This window comes from Rhinichthys klamathensis, unplaced genomic scaffold (genome assembly GCF_029890125.1).
Source record: "Rhinichthys klamathensis goyatoka isolate OS25496 unplaced genomic scaffold, OSU_Roscu_1.1 h1tg000320l_1, whole genome shotgun sequence".
NCBI classification, from domain to species: domain Eukaryota; kingdom Metazoa; phylum Chordata; class Actinopteri; order Cypriniformes; family Leuciscidae; genus Rhinichthys; species Rhinichthys klamathensis.
The window spans coordinates 724,472-744,076 of NW_026606836.1; the positions used below are offsets into that span (position 1 = coordinate 724,472).

Here is a 19,605-nt window from a genome sequence, read left to right on the forward strand (position 1 = left end):
AAGACAGTTGAAAGTGTAAGAAAGCATGATAGGTCTTTTAAGTGTACTGATCTTACTTTCTCTTCTTCTGCGGTTTGTCAGAATCAGCTCCCCTGGATCCTCGGTGTCTGCTCAGTCTCAGTCAGGGTTCCTGTAGAGACTACATCATTCGCTGGTACTACGACAAACAGGCAAACGCTTGTGCTCAGTTCTGGTATGGAGGCTGTCAGGGCAACGACAACCGTTTCCACACTGAAGAAGAATGCAAGAAGACGTGTGTCCTCACCAGCACAGGTATTATTCACTCCTGCAGACATGACACATTCTGCAGCTGTTATAAAACACAAATATTGAAGTAAATAAATATTGTCAATAGGCTGATAAGTATCATACGAATTATATTTTATAACATAAAATAATAATGAATACAAATTATATTAAATATGTTTTTATTATTACCATTTATATTGAAAAAATATAAATTGAAAAACATAAAATGCAATAATTCAAATACAGCAAAAAATCTAGTTAAAATATTCAAGGTTTTCTATTTTTACATATTTAACTATTTTCATGCACATGCACCAATATAATAATAAACGAAAAACATAAATATGAATTCTCATAGTTAAAATAAATCTTTAGGGAATGTTCTAGGTTTAATACAAGTTAAGCTCAGTCAACAGCAGCGTTGTGATTATTATTGCAATTATTATTGTTACATTTATTGAAATTAAGCCTTAAAAACTTTTCATTCTGGCCAGTGTTGCTATTGTTAACTAAAACTAAATAATTTAATAATTGAAATTATTGTCTGTAATTGAAAAAAGCTGAAATAATATCAAATATGATTGTTAGATGAAAAAAATGTCAACTTAAAAATTAGAGCTGTTGCTTTAGCAACTAACTGAAAAAGTTTTATACTGTATATTTAAAAAATTAAAAACGCATAAAAAAAATTCACAATCACATAACAAAATTACTAAAACTTAATCTAAAATGAAAACTGAAATTCAAAATATTAAATAAAAATATAATATTATTTAAAAACATACTAAAATAACATAATTTGTGCATTAATACCAATTAAATTTAATATAATTTTTATACAAAATAAATTATACCTAAAACACATTTACATAAACTAATGTATGGAACTGAATTGATTCTGTTCCGGAAGGTTTAAAAGCAGAAATGTGAAATTATTTTTGCTAAAGCACTGTGGATTATTTTGTATTATTTAGGATTTGAACAATAAAGTTGTCTAAAAAAAACTTTTGGCAATGCATTACAGACGCAATACTTGAGAACATTATATAACAAATACTGTCAAAAACAGAACTTTCCTTTAAAATGTGCAAAACTTTACATCTTTCTGGCATCTTTTACTGACTTTTTCTGCCTTTGTTTTTATAGCTGGCTAAACTGGATGAAGATCTACATCGGTCATTCTACACTCAACCTCAATAAATGAACTTTATGCTGGTGATGATGTACCTCGATGACAGATGCCCCCTTCAGTCACTTCTTTTTATATCCTAAAAATGTTCCCCAACTTTAAATCTTTCCCGCCAGCGATTTTTATTTAAAAAAAGTTGCTAGCCAACACCAGCATCTTTGATCATTTTTCAAAAAAACTTTCATGGCCTCCAGAATATTTTGTTGTAAGAATATCTGAACCTACAATATATTAAAAAAAATGAACAGAGCCTCTGCTTTGAAAACAAACAAACAAAAAACATTTTATTCTAGATTTATCCATTCTTTTTTATCAAAACTTGAATAATGAGTAAGTTTCACCAAAAAAAAAAAAAGCTGAGAAAATCGCATTTTTGTTAAAGACTAACGTTACTTCTGGAGCGGATTCAGAACGATAATCAAAACATAGATCGAGTCCATCGACGCCCCAAAGCATCACAGTCCTGTACCTCTTCCTAGGTCGACATTTCATTCAGTGACATTAGGCAGTTTTGATTTATGTGCTGTTGAATGTTTGATGATCACATTAGCTTACATGCGCGTGAGCTTACGCAATGGCTTGTTGTTTCTGCTTCTTCTTCGCTTGTTTTTGGATCAGGAGATTCTGTACTCTTTCAAAACATGCGCAATAGCGCCCCCTACCGTATCCACCTTATTCCTGACAAGCTTACTGCGTTTTGAATTATGGGCGGCACTTCCGGTTTGGGGAACTTCCATTCAAAAAGACTGAAACGAATCATTTCAAATCATAAGGTTGCCCTACAAATAAACCTGATCCGTCAGTTTGACTTAATGAGCAATCAGTTTTCTTTCATGTTTTATCTAAGAATAACATGAGAATAACGTAACACTTGGTATTTTAACGTGACATGTTATAACAAGAATATCCATAGTAAGAGCTCTGCATTCTTTTCCTCATGATTATTTTCTTTTTTTCCTTTTGAATTCCGCTGTAATAGTATGACAAAGGTCAACACATACTGCACATTTGTGGTCTGTTCTCCCGATTTAATTTACTATGTATACCATTAATAATTCACTGGGATCCTCTCCAAATCCTCACGTCTCTTTCCAGGTTTGGTTTCACGGGTAAATACAATTTATTATCTGTCAAAATGACTGAAATCACTTTAAAATAGTATCACGTAATGCTGAAGTAAAACACTTTTTTATTAAGGCAACGTTACATAATACAGATCACCACAGTGATATTTAACCGACCGATTTAGCTGTGGAAAGTTGCTTTTGAGATTATTCATGGTCTGTTGAAAGTTAGCTTGTTGATGCTTTTACACTTTTAAATGTCCTTTTAATGTTCAATGGTTGAAGGGTGAGTAGAATAATGTAATGTCATCGTAAAAGGTTTAAAAATCTATTATTGCGTCCATAGAGCTTAGTCTTTCACTGATTGTTTACATCTTACCGGAAGTTACACCCATAATTCGCGCAAAGCGTCATGGGGCGCAGGAATACTGTGGATAACAGAGAAAACATGGATTGCCGGAAAATGTCGTCAATGACTAGGAAAAAGTTCAAGTGTTATTTCAACCAAAAAAAAAAAATTCTGTCGCCCTCATGTCGTTTCAGACCCGTAAGACTCTCGTTCATCTTCAGCCCATAAATGAATGATATTTCTGATGAAATCTGAGAGCTTTCTGTCCCTCTATTGACAGCTACACAACCGACACTTTGACGCTTCAAAATGTTCATAAAGAGATTATAAAACTAATCCATATGAATTGAGCGTTAAGTCCAAATTTCAGCTCACGCATCAGTTGTGGTAAACGGAAGCTCAAGCATGTTCGCTTGACTTGCGGGAACCAATGAGGTTCATTCTCGTGTTACGCATCACGTTTGAGCTTCAGCAAGAACCAATGAGGTTCATTCTCGTGTTACGCATCACGTTTGAGCTTCAGCAAGAACCAATGAGGTTCATTCTCGTGTTACGCATCACGTTTGAGCTTCAGCAAGAACCAATGAGGTTCATTCTCGTGTTACGCATCACGTTTGAGCTTCAGCAAGAACCAATGAGGTTCATTCTCGTGTTACGCATCACGTTTGAGCTTCAGCAAGAACCAATGAGGTTCATTCTCGTGTTACGCATCACGTTTGAGCTTCAGCAAGAACCAATGAGGTTCATTCTCGTGTTACGCATCACGTTTGAGCTTCAGCAAGAACCAATGAGGTTTGCATGTACGATTGAGCTTTTGTTTATGTTCGCTAGCCTATCATAAAGTGATCGAGTCTCTTCAGAAAATTTGGACTAAACTAATTCATATGGATTAGTTTTACAATCTCTCTATGAACTTTCTGAAGCGTCAAAGTGGTAGTTGCGTAGCTGTCAATGGAAGGACAGAAATTTATTTAAATTTCATCAAAAAGATCTTCATTTGTGAAGATGAACGAAAGTCTTACGTGTCTTATTTGTAGTAATACATTTCTTATTTGTCTTGGTATCCACTGAGAATCTGTGCACTGCTCTACATGTGACAATTGTGACATGCAGAAAAATTATTTACAACCTTCACTGGGAATTGATTGTATATATATGTTTTGTTTTATTTAAAAATGATATACAATTTGTGACTTGAGAAAAGACAGGCAGGATTCAGCAGGTTGCAGAAACATCATAAATTATGTCTTGAGGGTTTTATAGGGATATTGTCATTTTGTAGGGAGTAAAAGAATATAAAGCAGTCAAGTCACTAAGTTGTAATAATGTAAATGCAATTATGATTTTCAAAACCGACAACATTTTGTATATATTCTTTTTTCATGTGTCACAGTGGCTTTATAGTGTTATTCAGGCAAGATAGTTTTGCAATCCTGAATTTTGTATTCAAAATAATTGTTGTCATTTTTTTTATGAACCAACCCTTTTCGAATTGTTGTCTGAAATAATTGTAGACATGGACATTTTGACTGTTTTATGCAAATTATATATTTTAAGGTATTCTTTTGTGAAATTCTTGAATAAAATATTTGTTTAGTAATGATGTCTAACTTTGTGCTTGTTTCTGAACATCTGTAACCAAAATAATTCACAAGTAACTATCATTTAATTTATTATAGTCATATAATATTCTAATGTAGATAGCTGATTTAAACATATGAATCCTGACAGCTTAATATAGCTAGTATATACTATAATATACACTCACCGGCCACTTTATTAGGTACACCTGTCCAACTGCTCGTTAACACTTAATTTCTAAGCAGCCAATCACATGGCGGCAACTCAGTGCATTTAGGCATGTAGACATGGTCAAGACAATCTCCTGCAGTTCAAACCAAGCATCAGTATGGGGAAGAAAGTTGATTTGAGTGACTTTGAACGTGGCATGATTGTTGGTGCCAGAAGGGCTGGTCTGAGTATTTCAGAAACTGCTAATCTACTGGGATTTTCACGCACAACCATCTCTAGGGTTGACAGAGAATGGTCCGAAAAAGAAAAAACATCCAGTGAGAGGCAGTTCTGTGGGCGGAAATGCCTTGTTGATGCCAGAGGTCAGAGGAGAATGGCCAGACTGGTTCGAGCTGATAGAAGGGCAACAGTGACTGAAATAACCACTCGTTACAACCGAGGTATGCAGCAAAGCATTTGTGAAGCCACAACACGCACAACCTTGAGGCGGATGGGCTACAACAGCAGAAGACTCCACCGGGTACCACTCATCTCCACTACAAATAGGAAAAAGAGGCTACAATTTGCAAGAGCTCACCAAAATTGAACAGTTGAAGACTGGAAAAATGTTGCCTGGTCTGATGAGTCTCGATTTCTGTTGAGACATTCAGATGTTAGAGTCAGAATTTGGCGTAAACAGAATGAGAACATGGAACCATCATGCCTTGTTACCACTGTGCAGGCTGGTGGTGGTGGTGTAATGGTGTGGGGGATGTTTTCCTGGCACACTTTAGGCCCCTTAGTGCCAATTGGGCATCGTTTAAATGCCACGGCCTACCTGAGCATTGTTTCTGACCATGTCCATCCCTTTATGGCCACCATGTACCCATCCTCTGATGGCTACTTCCACCATGTCACAAAGCTCTAATCATTTCAAATTGGTTTCTTGAACATGACAATGAGTTCACTGTACTAAAATGGCCTCCACAGTCCCCAGATCTCAACCCAATAGAGCATCTTTGGGATGTGGTGGAACGGGAGATTCGCATCATGGATGTGCAGCCGACAAATCTGCGGCAACTGTGTGATGCCATCATGTCAATATGGACCAAACTCCCTGAGGAATGCTTCCAGCACCTTGTTGAATCTATGCCACGAACAATTGAGGCAGTTCTGAAGGCAAAAGGGGGTCCAACCCGTTACTAGCATGGGGTACCTAATAAAGTGGCCGGTGAGTGTATATATATAAAGCATATAAAAGTATTCATATATAGTAATAAAGGAATGGTTTTGTGACTGAGTAAAAAAACTGAGTAGATCTACTTTTAGATCTTCGACGTTTGTCCCTCGCGGCCCGCCGTACTCACTGATGTTACCGTGGTGACGTGAAGACGCTGTGCTCTGTGCTAAATCCTCTTACCGAGCGAGTGAGAGGGTTTCAGTTCTTATCAGAGGAAAAACATATTTACTTTGGTTTAATTCGCTTATAAAACGCTGTCTGATCATGGCGTCAGTGTTAGACGCACTCTGGGAGGACAGAGACGTGAGATTTGACATTACTCCGCAGTAAGTCCTCTCGCTAATCTACTAAGTTAGCTGAGAAGCTAATGGCATGAATGCATTAAATCAGATAACAGTTACATTAACAGTGAACTAGCAGGACACTTTCTGCGTCGATGGATGTGCATTAACCGTGCAAGTGTTTCCCTAGTGGTGCGCTTGAAACATTCATGTTTGTTTACATTAATCATTCATGCATTTGAGTCAGTGAATTTAAAAGTGATAAAGTGTCTTTAAATATTTTAAAGATTTCAGATCAATAAGGTGTTTATAGTTAAACTATCACCAGGGTTATTATCGTAAATGTTCACTAAAACTATTAAACACATTTGTGTTCATTTAAATAAAGTTGAAAAAATAAAAATAAATATTAGATGAAAAACAAACTAGAAAATTAGAAATTGTGTCTTGGCAACTAACTGAAATAAGTTGAAAATCTGGAAATAAACAACTAAACTAAATTAATCCTAAATAGTAATATTAAAAACTAAAAAAAAAAATGCCAAAAGCACACAAACAAACAAAATGACTAAAAATTAAACTACAACTAAAATAAAAAAGGAAATATTAAAATAATGGCTAATAAATCAATAACAATTATTATAGTATAAATACTAAAATAATACTATTATGTATGATTATAACATATTAATAAATATAAAAATGCATGTAAAAAATATAATCATGCGTTCAGGATTGTAACACTTTTTTACATTTTAATTTGATACTGTTTTACACTTTTATTTTCATTACATGTGCAAAATAAGGTGCAAAGGTGCTTCCTAGAAAAGAAAATGCTTTATACAAGCATCCACTTTATAAAATCATGGTAGTGTATCTGTACTTATATTGTAAAATAACCCATTTAGGCCTGGTTTCACAGACAGGATTAAGTCATTAGTTTAATTAGGACATTTAAGTAGCTTTTATAAACGTCCCTTTTACTGATGTGAATCCTAAGACAAAACAATGGCAGTGACAGATTTTAAGATATGTCAGTGTAAGTTGTTTTCAGTTAAAACAGCTCAAACATGCATTTTAGTCTGGGACTAAACTTAGGTTAGTGTTTTATTTTCCTCTCAGACAACAGCAAGTGATTTGATGTTTGTTTTAAGGCAGATGAAAACCAGACCGGGCGAAGCGCTCATCGACTGCCTGGATTCCATCGAGGACACAAAGGGAAATAATGGCGATAGAGGTGATTAAATGTGGCCATGTCATCCTAATTAGATTATTGTCGTGTAAAATATCATTAATTGTCTTGTTTATATATTGTATATTGTTTTGGTTATTGTAATGTCACGTCTTGTTTTGTCTTATAGGAAGACTCCTGGTGACCAATTTGAGGATAATCTGGCATTCATTGGCACTACCAAGAGTCAATTTGTGTGAGTATTTGAGTAATATTAATAATCTCTGTTGCAGCTCCTCATAGAGAGCCTTTGTCGCCCTCTTTTGAACAGAATATAATTAGGGTTAATTACTACAATGAAAAGATTTAAAACTCCATCTTTTATTGAACGGGACAGATGTAGCCCTCTCAAAAACATCATTTTGAATGATTGTTTTCTTGTTTTTTTAAGTAAAAATTGTATTTGTGATTTAATCATTCGTGCATCAGAGGGATGTTTACTATCAGTTGATGGCAGAACCGTCAATCATTATCTGACACATTCTGTCTTTTGTTTTTATTAACAGCTGTGGGACACAACTGTATTATTAATATCACCACGAGGACAGCAAATTCAGTAAGTCATCTTCCTTCACGTTCTTTAACATCAGAATCACTTTTTAATAGCCCATATACATGATATCCCTCTTTTTTTCCAGAAACTGAGAGGTCAGACCGAAGCGCTTTACATATTAACCAAATCTAATAACACTAGATTTGAGTTCATATTCACGAACGTGGTTCCAGGAAGTCCGAGACTGTTTACATCTGTCATTGCTGTTCACAGGTACTTGTGTTATACATAATGGGGCTATCCTTCAAATAAATTTCAAAATTTCAAATAATGACAAGATGAGTGACAGTTGTCTTTAATTTTTTTTTTTTTTTTTAATTTAAGTTGGCATATTGGCTTTGTTTTTGTTAATTAAAGGACTAATCTTTAAATCTACAGTATAGCGAGATCTGTAGTTTAATCTAGAAAGCACTCAAGGAAATTTATTCTGTGAATTGCATAATATTAAATACCACATTTTTTATGTAAACAGTTCAAAAGTATTGTTAGAACAAAATATGTTTTAGTCATTTTAAAATTTTTATAAGATGTAGTCATGGGTATGTATTGTAAGATTAAAGAGCGACAAGCTATATTTATTTAGCACAGCACACAAAAGATACCACAAAAATATGGTCACCTTTTTATAATAATAGAAGAAATATTATTATAGGAAAATGTCAAAAAAAAGGAAATGCAATTTTGCACAAGATAAAGCATCGAACAAATAGCTAAAAAAAAAAAAAATCCAAAAATGATCATGTTGAAATGATTGGAATGTCAATTGAATACATTTATTAATTTACTTTTATTTGTTTAGTTGACCCAAATAATATTACTAGGACATGTAAAGTATTAGATACAATAAGGTATATAGAATATTTATCAAACTAATTATTTATTTTTCTTGCAGAGCTTATGAGACTTCCAAAATGTATCGGGATCTGAAGCTAAGAGGAGCTCTTATTCAGAATAAGCAGCTGAGGCTTCTGCCACAAGAGCAGGTTTATGACAAAATCAACGGAGTCTGGAACCTGTCTAGTGATCAGGTATTTTCAGTGGATTTACAATGTTATTATTTATTGTTTTTATTATAAAGCCTGTTGCTGTGACCTTAACCTTTATACTTTCCTCCGGTCATTTTGACCCGAAAAAATTCATTTTCTTTTCATTCTTAAAAGTTGAGTGTTCATTGGAGAGGTCAGTTTTGTCTCACTTGAAATTGGAATACGCACAAAAAAATGAATGGATTTAAGGTGATTTTGTGGATGTAATAAAAATAGTAATAAATCCTTTCCTCATGGGTCAATTTGACCCCCATAGGAATGAATGGAAAATGTGGAAAATGTTTTTTTTATTTAAAATCTGGCTCAATCCAAAACACACACACACACACACACACAGATGAAGGGGTAAGACCGTAAAACATCCCCAATGCAGAACACCCGCATGCATACACACACATGTACACACAAACACACACCAAGAAATAGCCTTGAAAATAAATGGGGGGCATATAATGGGGCAATGTTTTCTTTCTTTTCATTTTTTTCAATTTTCAAAAAAAGATCAAATGCTCATTTGCTCCATGTAGACTAGAGCTTTACGGCCATCTAGTGGCAATAGTCATGAAATGCCATGTTATATATATTTTCTTTCCTCAAGAGCTCAGCAGAGACACCCAATGCATGATTGTTTTATTAACTAAATGTTTTATTTTATTTGCAGTTATTTTGTATTTAAGTGGAAGAATGTGCTTATTTGTATTGTTAAATTCATTATTGTTAAAATCTAGTTTTAACATTTAGAGGTAATTTAGAGGTATTTAGAGGTAAATAAAATAATAAATAACAAAAAAATCTCCCAGAAAAATTACATAAAATATATATATATATATATATATATTATCAGAATGAAATGATATAGGCATTCTGGACCACACTTTTTTGAAGAAGTGTAATTTGAATGCGTCGGGTCATTTTGACCCACGAGGGAAGGATGTATAATGCACACGAGAGGACAGCAATAAGCATTGCCTTGTGTTTCAGGGTAATCTTGGAACGTTTTTCATTACTAACGTGAGGATAGTGTGGCATGCCAACATGAACGAGAGCTTCAATGTCAGCATTCCCTATCTGCAAATTGTGAGTGTTTCTTCTGCTTTAAAAAAGTCAAAGAATGAGCCCTCAGTAATGAGTTGTATTTATAAAAACCATGCTTTCTTTTCTTATCCCTTTGTTTAAAGCGCTCCATTAGGATTAGAGACTCTAAATTTGGACTAGCTCTTGTGATTGAGAGCTCTCAACAGGTAGGTGTGGACCAGGATCCAGATCGCCAGAAAAAAACACCTATAATGACACCAACATTTTATTTAATGCATAATTATTCTTAAAATGATGATTATTATTTGATTTGGTAATGAATAAAAGAAGGTATTTGTGCACTATTGTTCAAAATTTTATGGTCAGTATGATTTTTTTTTTTAAATGAATGCATTTATTTAGCAAGGATGCGTTACATTGATGAGTGATATTTATAATGTTACAAGATTTCTATTTCATATAAATGCTGTTCTTTTGAACTTTCCATTCATCAAAGAATCCTGAAAAATATGTATCAGGTTTTCCACAAAAATATTAAGCAGCACAACTGTTTTCAACATTGATAATAATAAGAAAAGAGCAGTAAATCATCATATTAGAATGATTTCTGAAGGATCATGTGACACTGAAGACTGGAGTAATGATGCTGAAAATTCAGCTTTGCATCACAGGAATAAATGACTTTTTAAATTAAAAAACGTTTAAATTGTAATAATATTTCACAATATTACTGTTTTTACTGTAATAAATAAAATGCAGCCTTGGTGAGCACAATAAACTTCATTCCAAAAGCACTTTAAAAAAACCTTACCGACCCCAAACTTTGGAACTGTTGTCCATGTGGATTTAATTCCCTGGTGTGAATTGAAGCCAACATTTTGTGATTTGTTTCATTTTTTTCATGTTTTTTCATCTCTCAGACAGGAGGATATGTGCTGGGTTTCAAGATCGATCCAATGGACAAGTTACAAGATGCAGTGAAGGAAATCAACTCCTTACACAAAGTGTACTCTGCAAACCCCATTTTTGGAGTGGAATATGAGATGGAAGAAAAGGTAGTAACAAATATTTGTGTTCATGTATAGTGAAATTTGTGATAATATTGAAAAGAGTTGTTTTGGAACTGTATTGGTATTCCATTCCGAGTTGTATTTAAAACACCATTAGCCGAGGTGCGTCTCTGTTACCGATGCCTCCACTTTTCTGTAAATCAAAGGCAAATAGCCCATCAATAAGATTTGAATAAATGATCTTTCTTCTCAGCCTCAGCCTCTGGAGGAGCTGACCGTAGAGCAGCCGCCTGATGACGTGGAGATTGAGCCAGATGAGCACACGGATGCTTTTACCGTGAGTTTTACCTCATATGCTACTCTCAGAGATAATGACGCTCCGCTTTCAGCACATAGTGCGGTGTGTGTGTGTGTGTGTCTCACATGCTGAAAATAGCTGACGGCTTAAGCCACGACTCACAATGTCCCACCAACACAGACTTTTGTTGCCAGGTATCAACAATGTTTACGCAGAGGTCGGATGATTCTGACATTGGAAATGTTCTTTATCTAAGATTTACCTTAGATTTTATTACATATATAATCACTGATTTTGATCTCTTTTTCATCTCAAGGCTTATTTTGCAGATGGAAATAAGGTAAATCTATTGTCTATCTGTCTGTCCATCTATCTATCCATCTGTATGTCTATATATCCTTTTAAATGACTTTTTTTTTCCTCTCCTTAAGCAACATGATCGTGAGCCGGTGTTTTCTGAAGAGCTGGGTCTGGCTATAGAGAAACTGAAGGATGGATTCACACTACAGGGACTCTGGGAAGTCATGGGTTAAAATACTCAAGCACTCTGTACAGTTATGTATTGCATAGTTTGATACATTGTTTACATCAAACATCAAGAATTTTGTAATTAGCTAAATTTGCATTTATTTTCAGAATATTTATTTGCTATTTGATAATTACATATGTTTACAAATCATATTTTAACCATGTGTAAGTTGAGAAAAAACAAGTTACTTTTGTATAATATATGAATGTATGCATATAAATAGAAAAAATATATATATACTGTATGTATATTTGTATATTAGAAACTGTAAGCTTGTTTTGTGCAGAGAACTTTACATGCTAATTTTGCTGTTGTATTGTAATAAAAGTATGAGAGAATGTGAAGTAGGAAATATTTTTTTGTGTTTAATCCGTTTTCCAATACCCGGTTTTGATAGCCGTGTCTTGATCAAACATCCTCACATTCTGTTTTTAGCTCGGGTTTGACAAAGTCTGGTTAAAAATGTATTAAATGAGCTCAACTACTTCACAAATGACCAGAAGCGCTGATAATTGCTTTCTGGCTTCACGGCAGCTGTTGTTTGCTGACCCTTTAAGCAACAAAATGTTAAAACATAAAATAATTTTTTCATGTTGATCCAAACTTGTGTGCTGTCGTTTTTCCTGTGAAACAAAAATGTCAAATTAAACTTATTTCCTACTTACGATGCATTTAATAGGCTGCAAAGCACCAAAAAGAACAAACATATACACAACACAACACATACTCAATAGATAGCATAAATAATGACAGAATTTTTGGCTGAACTTTTCCTGACGTGGATTAAGTAGGCTAAAACCTGAACGAGTCAGAACTATAAACTCGTTTTTGAGAGTCGTACAAATGAGGGCAAATGCAAAACAAAAGTAATGACACACACCTATATGATTATTTAAAACTCTTAGACATCTGTTGAATTCCTACTAATGTGTCACTCTCAAACACGCATTCGTTTTCCCTTTACAAAACACCCCTGACCTCTGAGTGTGTCCAAGGCTCACAGTTGTCTTTTTTAGTCTTTGACAGCTGCCTGATGCGGCTCCCGTTTAGTCAGCCTGAATTCTTTCTGACGGTATGAGGGGTTTATATTTAGAGGGTTGTACTTAAATTGCAGGGGGTTTGTGTTGGTGCTGTGTTATTTCAGCCTCTTACACTTGAGACGGCGAGACAAGAGGAAGTACCGCATCCTCTTTGAGACCTGCAACCTTAGAGATGGAACCAGTGAGTATCAAGGAGGACCTGAGGCTCTTTCAGAGCACTCTTCTCCAGGATGGTTTAAAGGAACTTCTGAAGGAGAACAAGTTTGTGGATTGTTTTCTAAAGGTTGGAGATCGGAGTCTTCCCTGCCACAAACTCATAATGGCAGCGTGCAGCCCGTACTTTCGAGAGCTGTACTTTACTGAGGACGGGGTTGAGAAGAAAGACTCCAGCAAGGAAGTAGTGCTGGAGAACGTGGATCCCGCCATTATGGAAATGATTGTGCACTATCTCTATTCTGCAGACATCGAAATCACAGATGAGAACGTGCAAGACATCTTCGCAGTCGCCAACAGGTTTCAGATCCCATCCGTTTTCACCATTTGCGTCAACTATCTACAAAACAAGGTGTCTTTGGGGAACTGCTTGGCCATCTTCAGAATGGGACTGGTCTTGGACTGCCCAAGGCTCGCTGTGTCCGCCAGGGACTTCATAGCGGAGCGTTTTGAGACTTTGTCCAGGGAAGAGGACTTTCTTGAGTTCAACGCTCCCGAGCTGTTCGCCATCATCGGGTGCGATTCTCTGAACGTGGAAAAAGAAGAGGTCGTGTACGAGCTCTTGATGAAATGGGTCCGGAAGAACAAGGAGACCCGGGCGATCGCTTTGGGAGATGCCTTCGAGCACATCCGCTTCCGACTCCTACCGGAGAAATACTTCAAGGAGAAAGTGGAAAAGGATGACATCATCAAGGCCGACCCTGAGCTCCTCAAGAAGCTGAAGATCATCAATGAGGCTTTTGCTGGAAAACTTCCACAAATGAAGGAGGGCGAGAAAGGCGAAGGAGAAGAGGGGGGGAATAAATTGCCCGGTTATCTGAATGACAACAAACGGTTAGGGATGTTCACCAGGGATCTCATACTGATGATAAGTGACACGGCAGCTGTGGCCTATGATGCTAATGAAAACGAATGCTTCCTAGCAGCGCTGGCAGAGCAGATACCGCGAAACCACGTTAGCATTACGTCAAAGAAGAACCTGCTCTATGTTGTGGGAGGGCTGTTTGTGGACGAGGACGACGAGGATTCACCACTGCAGTGCTATTTCTATCAGGTTAAGACGGTCATTTATAGTATAATGGTCGTTTCAAAACTGTCTCGTTCTCCTTGTAACAATAATGAAGGTATCTTGCAGGAAATCTAGTTTTTTTTTTTTTTTTTTACACACAATCAAGAAGAATCGAGATGGGCTGTCAAAAAAGAAATCTGGTTTTGTCATATTTTAACCCCTTTGAAAGGGAGTTAGAACTGCTTTTAACCCCAGTACTTACAAACTCACAGTACACAGGCTTGCCTCATTATATAATTATATAAAAAAACATTATATAATATGCATGCAACCATATTAAATATTCATATTCATCAGAGGAAGTCCAATAAGAATGTTATTTATCCAAAATATATAAGAATTTTATCCCAGGATTTACAAATGTACAGAATACATCAAAATCTATGAAACATTAAATGTATTTTATAAATGTATATATTTGAATTAATTTTTTTTCATATATTCCATTTTCATTTTAGCTAAAGTTTTAGTAATTTTGTTTTGTGTTTATGTCTATAGTTTAGTTTTAGTTATTTTAGTACATCAAGTTAAACTAAAATGAAAATGAGAAATGTTGCCTTAATATTTCATTTTATTTCAGTTATTGTTTATTTTATTTCAAGTAACAATAATGTTTTATGGTGTTAGTTTTAGTTCAGAATGACTCTGGGTTAACATTTTATAGTGTGAAAATCTCATTTTTGTGTTCTATCGTGGTTTGGAATGACATGAGGGCTAGTAAATGATGACACGATGAACTATTCATTCAATTGCGTGTCTTCATATTTCTAGGAATTGGAATTAGGTGGAAAGGCGTATATGTACGGAGGCCTAAATCACCAGGGAGAATAGAATGAAAGTTATTTACATTTGTAAATCATTTTAAATCATACGTTTTCTTCAGCTGGACACTCATTCTCCGAACTGGATTGCCCTGCCACCGATGCCATCGCCCCGGTGTCTGTTCGCCATGGGCGAGTTTGAAAACTTCTTGTTTGCAGTTGCTGGCAAAGACCTGCAGACCAGCGAGTCTCTGGACTCAGTGCTGTGTTATGATGTTGAGTAAGTTTCTTCTACATTTTCTGCTTCATACATAAACCAAAAAACGAATTATGTTTTGCTGTTCTCGGCAGTAAGATGAAGTGGCTGGAGACCAAAAAACTGCCCTTAAGAATTCACGGCCACAGTGTGATCTCACAGAACGGACTAGTGTACTGCATAGGAGGAAAGACGGATGAAAAGTAAGTCAAACTTGAGTTAAGATGAGCTTAAATACAAAATAAAAGCCTGAGATAAAGTGTCATTGCTTGTTTTCATCTCTGGAATAGTAAAACCATCAACAAGATGTTTGTGTACAACCACAAGAAGTCAGAATGGAAAGAGCTGGCAGGCATGAAGACACCCAGGTCCATGTTTGGAGTCGCCGTCCACAAAGGAAAGATCATTGTGGTTGGAGGAGTCAATGAAGATGGCCTTTTAGCCTCTTGTGAAGCGTTTGACTTTTCAACAAACAAGTACGTATTAATCACTAGTTGTTTTTATTGATATTTAATCCTGAAACACGTTTATTAAAAGGCGTACAGATGCTCTAAATTAAAGCTAAAGTTAGCCAGCGCTCAGTGAATGATTAAAAGTTAGCTTGCAATTTTTTTCTGCTATATTTTGAAATACTGACATTATCGTAGTCATAACATTTAACACCTCAAAACATCACAGAATTCTGCAAATCTATTGATAACACTTTCTGATTTGAGCCATTATTTTCCCTCCAAAATAATGTCACTTCCTGGAGGATGATGTCAGAAAGGAACTGGCTTTTGTTAAAGTGATATTACATAGATTGACAGGATTGAAAAATAAAATCCCAGGCAACAATTTTTGGTTTCGAGAACGTTCCCTGAATGTTAGTTTTTGGTTCCCAGAACGTTATTTTTTTAAGGTTTGTTTTTGGGCTAGACAGGAAAATTTTTCTTAACATAAATAGAACGTTATTTCTGGTTTGTAGAACGTTATTTTTACATTACTTTAATGTTCTCCTAACGTTATTCTAATGTTCTCAGACATTCCCCTAATCTCTTTACTCCGATATCATTACCTCGCTGTAACCTTATTTTACATGGGTATTAAGTAATAACCTAAAAATAACCATTAGGGAACGTTCTGTATAAGTTATTTTTATGATATTTAAAAATAACCCCCCTTTGGGAACATTATTTTATGGTTGCAAAAAAAAAAAAGAACATTCCTTGAACGTTATTATTTGGTTCTCAAATAAAACGGGACACCAAACTGGAACCAAATACTAACATTAGGGGAACGTTCTGTTTGCTGGGATTAGAGGGCAAACCTATAAAATCATCACCAATTAAAACAATATTTCCAAGAAAACATGTTTTATTTGAAACATTTTGATTAGAGAAAGAACATTGAAACAAAAACTGGAATTTTTCTTTTTTTATTAAAGAAGTTGAATAACAATGACAAAAATTTGAGGTATTGTGACATTTATCTTATGGGATACAGCAGACGTTATCCTCTAAAAATCTGATAAATCTATCAGAATCAGTAAAAGCCATGTTGTTTTTCCCAATAGATGGGAGGCGTTCCCTGAGTTTGCTCAGGAGAGAAGCTCTGTGAATGTGGTCAGTTCTGCTGGTGTGCTGTATGTGGTGGGCGGCTTCACTGTGAAAGAGAACGACGACAAACAGTGTGTCCCGTCAGAAATCACAGACATCTGGCAGTAAGTGTTCTTCTTGACACACATCTGAATTATATTCGTCTTAAAGCAATAGTTCACCCAAAGAACGTGCGTACGGCCGTTGCCAGAAGCTGGCGATTATAGTTGAATTGATTATATTTGAATACAGGGGCGTAGCCATCATTTCAAAAGTGAGGGGGACAGAATGTCAAGTGTAATCACTTTTTTTTCTCCAGACTTTTGTTGACAGGTTAATTGGCTTAATATGCTATTTATTTTTAAAGCTATAAAACAGAAAGAAAGAAATGCAGACGTTCAGTAGGCCTACTTTATATTGCACATGCAGGGTTTTTCCTGGCTTAAAACGAGGCGGAGGTGGTAAAATCCTGATCATGTATTTTAATTCGATAATAACATTTTTATTTTTCGTAGACCATCATATAGCCTGGGTTTCCCACAGTATTTTTGTAGGTGGATCTCGGTACTTCTAGGGGGGTTCGGGGGCATGCTCCCCCGGAAGAAATTTTTGTACATTTTAAAGATAAATTCATTAATCTGGTGCACTTTGAGTCCCCCGAATCCACTGTTAAAAATAAATAATCCACCCGTCAACCGCCCAAACAAATGATATTCTCTGATTTAGATATCATGATCATCGCATTACAATTATTCAAATTATCAGTGTTACTGTTAAGCATGATAATATGGTTAAATATCACACTGAAGTAGGCTGATTTAAAAATAACATTTACTTAAAATAAAAGTTCTTCTTTTGGCAAAATAACGTTTCCTTAATAGCCTAAAGTCTGTCTTACTAAACTAAAACTATCCAATTGAAAACCTTCAAACGTCAAGCTTTTAAAAATACTTCAAACTTTAGTTAGGCTTTTTCAAGAGAACTAAAAGTTTGTCTACAAACTTTATCTAATTGTAAAGTGTTACCGAATTATGGTAAACATCATAGTCTACACATGATACTCCTGATTCAAGCAGATCGTGGCTGTTAATGCATGAACATGCAAATTCAGCATTAATAATCACCATGTTTATTCTAATTTGAAGGGCTTTGATAACATATCTGTGAAAATAAATGACATTACGAATAAAATAAGATTGAAAATAGTGCACGTTTGTGCGGGTATAGTGAATATTTTCAATTTACAACTAAACTTGTTAATTATTCAACTAGAGAAATAGGCAGAGTTATTCATCATTGTGCAACACAATTCGGATACCACATGACAACTTACTTACAGTGCTTGACTTTTTCGTGAAAAAGGAGTGAAGAGTTTTTTTTGCCGTTTTGAACTCTATGAAACTGATGGATTCGGCGCGGGTGCGAGCATGGGCGTGTCGTAAGCTAATGCACGAGTGACTGATTACCATGGAAGCGTGAAAGTCACGTATGTAGATAGACTATCCTTGACTCTTTGGATTTTGAATCTCATGTAGGGCAGGCTATACACACCCGCGAAAACCTCAGCTTGTCATAGACACATGCCCTATGAAAAAGTGCGAGGGACGAATTTACATTTTATAAAAAGTGGGGGGGACACGTCCCCCGCGTAATCTACGCCCATGTTTGAATATGAACCCATTGCTTCTCTTCGCATTTATTAACACACTGGAGTCGTATAGATTGCTTTTTTTGATGGATGGATGCTGTTTTTGGTGCTCCAAAAACTCTGGTGAAATTCAATGCCATTACAAAGCTGGGAAGAGACAGGATATTATTTTTTATAATAACTCTGATTGTGTTCGTCTGAAAGAATAAAGTCATATACACCTAGTTGGGATACTTTTAACTTTTGGGTGAACTATTCCTTTAAGTCTTCATACTGTTAAAAAGTTTGGGTTCAGCAAGATTTTGTTTTATCTTTTATTCAACAAGGACTTGAATTGATCAAAAGTGACAGTAAAGATATTTATAATGCTACAAAATATTTCTAATTCGAATAGTGTTCTTTTGAAAGTTCTATTCATCACAATTGTATCACGGTTTCCACAAAATTAACCAGCACAACATTGACAATAATCAGAAATCTTTCTTGAGCAGCAAATCATCATATTAGAATGATTTCTGAAGGATCATGTGACACTGAAGACTGGAGTAATGATGCTGAAAATTCAGCTTTGCATCACGGGAATAAATTAGATTTTAAAAGAGATTCAAATAGAAAATAGGCTTAATTGGTGAGCAAAATAAATGTCACGAAAATCTTACCAACCCCAAACTTTTAAACGGTACTGTAAAATGGTTAAAATCACAACAAAATATTATGATTTAAACAAGTGTATACTGGTAATGAACCATTCTAATGGGACTAAAACCGCTCTTTTTTTGACAGGTATGAGGAGGACAAGAAACAGTGGGCTGGAATGATACAAGACATGCGATACGCTGCCGGCGCCTCTTGTGTTTCTATGAGACTAAATTCAGCAAAGATGCCTAAACTTTAAAAACATCATCACTGTCATTGATTGTATCCAATAACAAACTGTAACTATATTTTAAAGAAGCATAAACCACACAAAAAAATATAGTCAATATTAAATCAAAATGTACACTATTTAACTATTCAACTCTTTCCCCGCCAGCATTTTGATCATTATCACAAAAAATTATAGACCCCAAGATATTTTGTTGTATGAATATCTGAACCTACAATATATCAAAAGAAAGAACAGAGCATCTCCTTTACAAAAAAGAAAAGAAAAATATAGCTTCATGCATTCTTTTTATCAACACTTGAATGGAGTCCATGTGTAAAAGCACCCCCTACTCGCATACAGTGGAAAAA

The 19,605-nt window shown here is 35.3% G+C and overlaps 3 protein-coding genes across 3 annotated transcripts in view; all 3 read left to right on the top strand.

The window, feature by feature from the left end:
- The window catches only part of col28a2a (collagen, type XXVIII, alpha 2a), a 41,193-nt gene extending 39,408 nt beyond the window's left edge, over positions 1–1,785 (top strand). Inside the window, exons 34-35 of the mRNA XM_056271471.1 lie at positions 82–273; positions 1,396–1,785. Coding sequence (XP_056127446.1) covers positions 82–273; positions 1,396–1,403 — 200 coding nt within the window. The 3' untranslated portion in view covers positions 1,404–1,785. The remainder of the gene's footprint in view (positions 1–81; positions 274–1,395) is intronic.
- Positions 1,786–5,954: 4,169 nt separating this feature from the next.
- On the top strand, positions 5,955–11,982 carry bbs5 (Bardet-Biedl syndrome 5). Its single transcript, XM_056271469.1, has 12 exons — positions 5,955–6,148; positions 7,258–7,340; positions 7,465–7,530; positions 7,841–7,890; positions 7,973–8,100; positions 8,780–8,915; positions 9,915–10,010; positions 10,112–10,174; positions 10,889–11,023; positions 11,232–11,315; positions 11,593–11,616; positions 11,708–11,982. The coding sequence occupies exons 1-12, from the start codon at positions 6,087–6,089 to the stop codon at positions 11,807–11,809; spliced, it is 1,029 nt and encodes a 342-aa protein (XP_056127444.1). The 5' UTR covers positions 5,955–6,086; the 3' UTR covers positions 11,810–11,982.
- Positions 11,983–12,917: 935 nt separating this feature from the next.
- On the top strand, positions 12,918–19,335 carry klhl41a (kelch-like family member 41a). The gene is made up of 6 exons (XM_056271475.1): positions 12,918–14,112; positions 15,011–15,168; positions 15,240–15,347; positions 15,435–15,620; positions 16,700–16,846; positions 19,153–19,335. The coding sequence occupies exons 1-6, from the start codon at positions 13,018–13,020 to the stop codon at positions 19,262–19,264; spliced, it is 1,806 nt and encodes a 601-aa protein (XP_056127450.1). The 5' UTR covers positions 12,918–13,017; the 3' UTR covers positions 19,265–19,335.
- The last annotated feature ends 270 nt before the right edge of the window (positions 19,336–19,605 follow it).

Coding starts and splice junctions, on each gene's coding strand:
- bbs5 (XM_056271469.1), top strand. CDS start 6,087: ATGGCGTCAGTGTTAGACGCACTCTGGGAGGACAGAGACGTGAGATTT. Junction 7,531..7,840: donor ACTACCAAGAGTCAATTTGT/GTGAGTATTTGA, acceptor TTTTATTAACAG/CTGTGGGACACAACTGTATT. Junction 11,316..11,592: donor AGCACACGGATGCTTTTACC/GTGAGTTTTACC, acceptor TTTCATCTCAAG/GCTTATTTTGCAGATGGAAA.
- klhl41a (XM_056271475.1), top strand. CDS start 13,018: ATGGAACCAGTGAGTATCAAGGAGGACCTGAGGCTCTTTCAGAGCACT. Junction 14,113..15,010: donor TGCAGTGCTATTTCTATCAG/GTTAAGACGGTC, acceptor CGTTTTCTTCAG/CTGGACACTCATTCTCCGAA. Junction 15,348..15,434: donor GGAGGAAAGACGGATGAAAA/GTAAGTCAAACT, acceptor TCTCTGGAATAG/TAAAACCATCAACAAGATGT.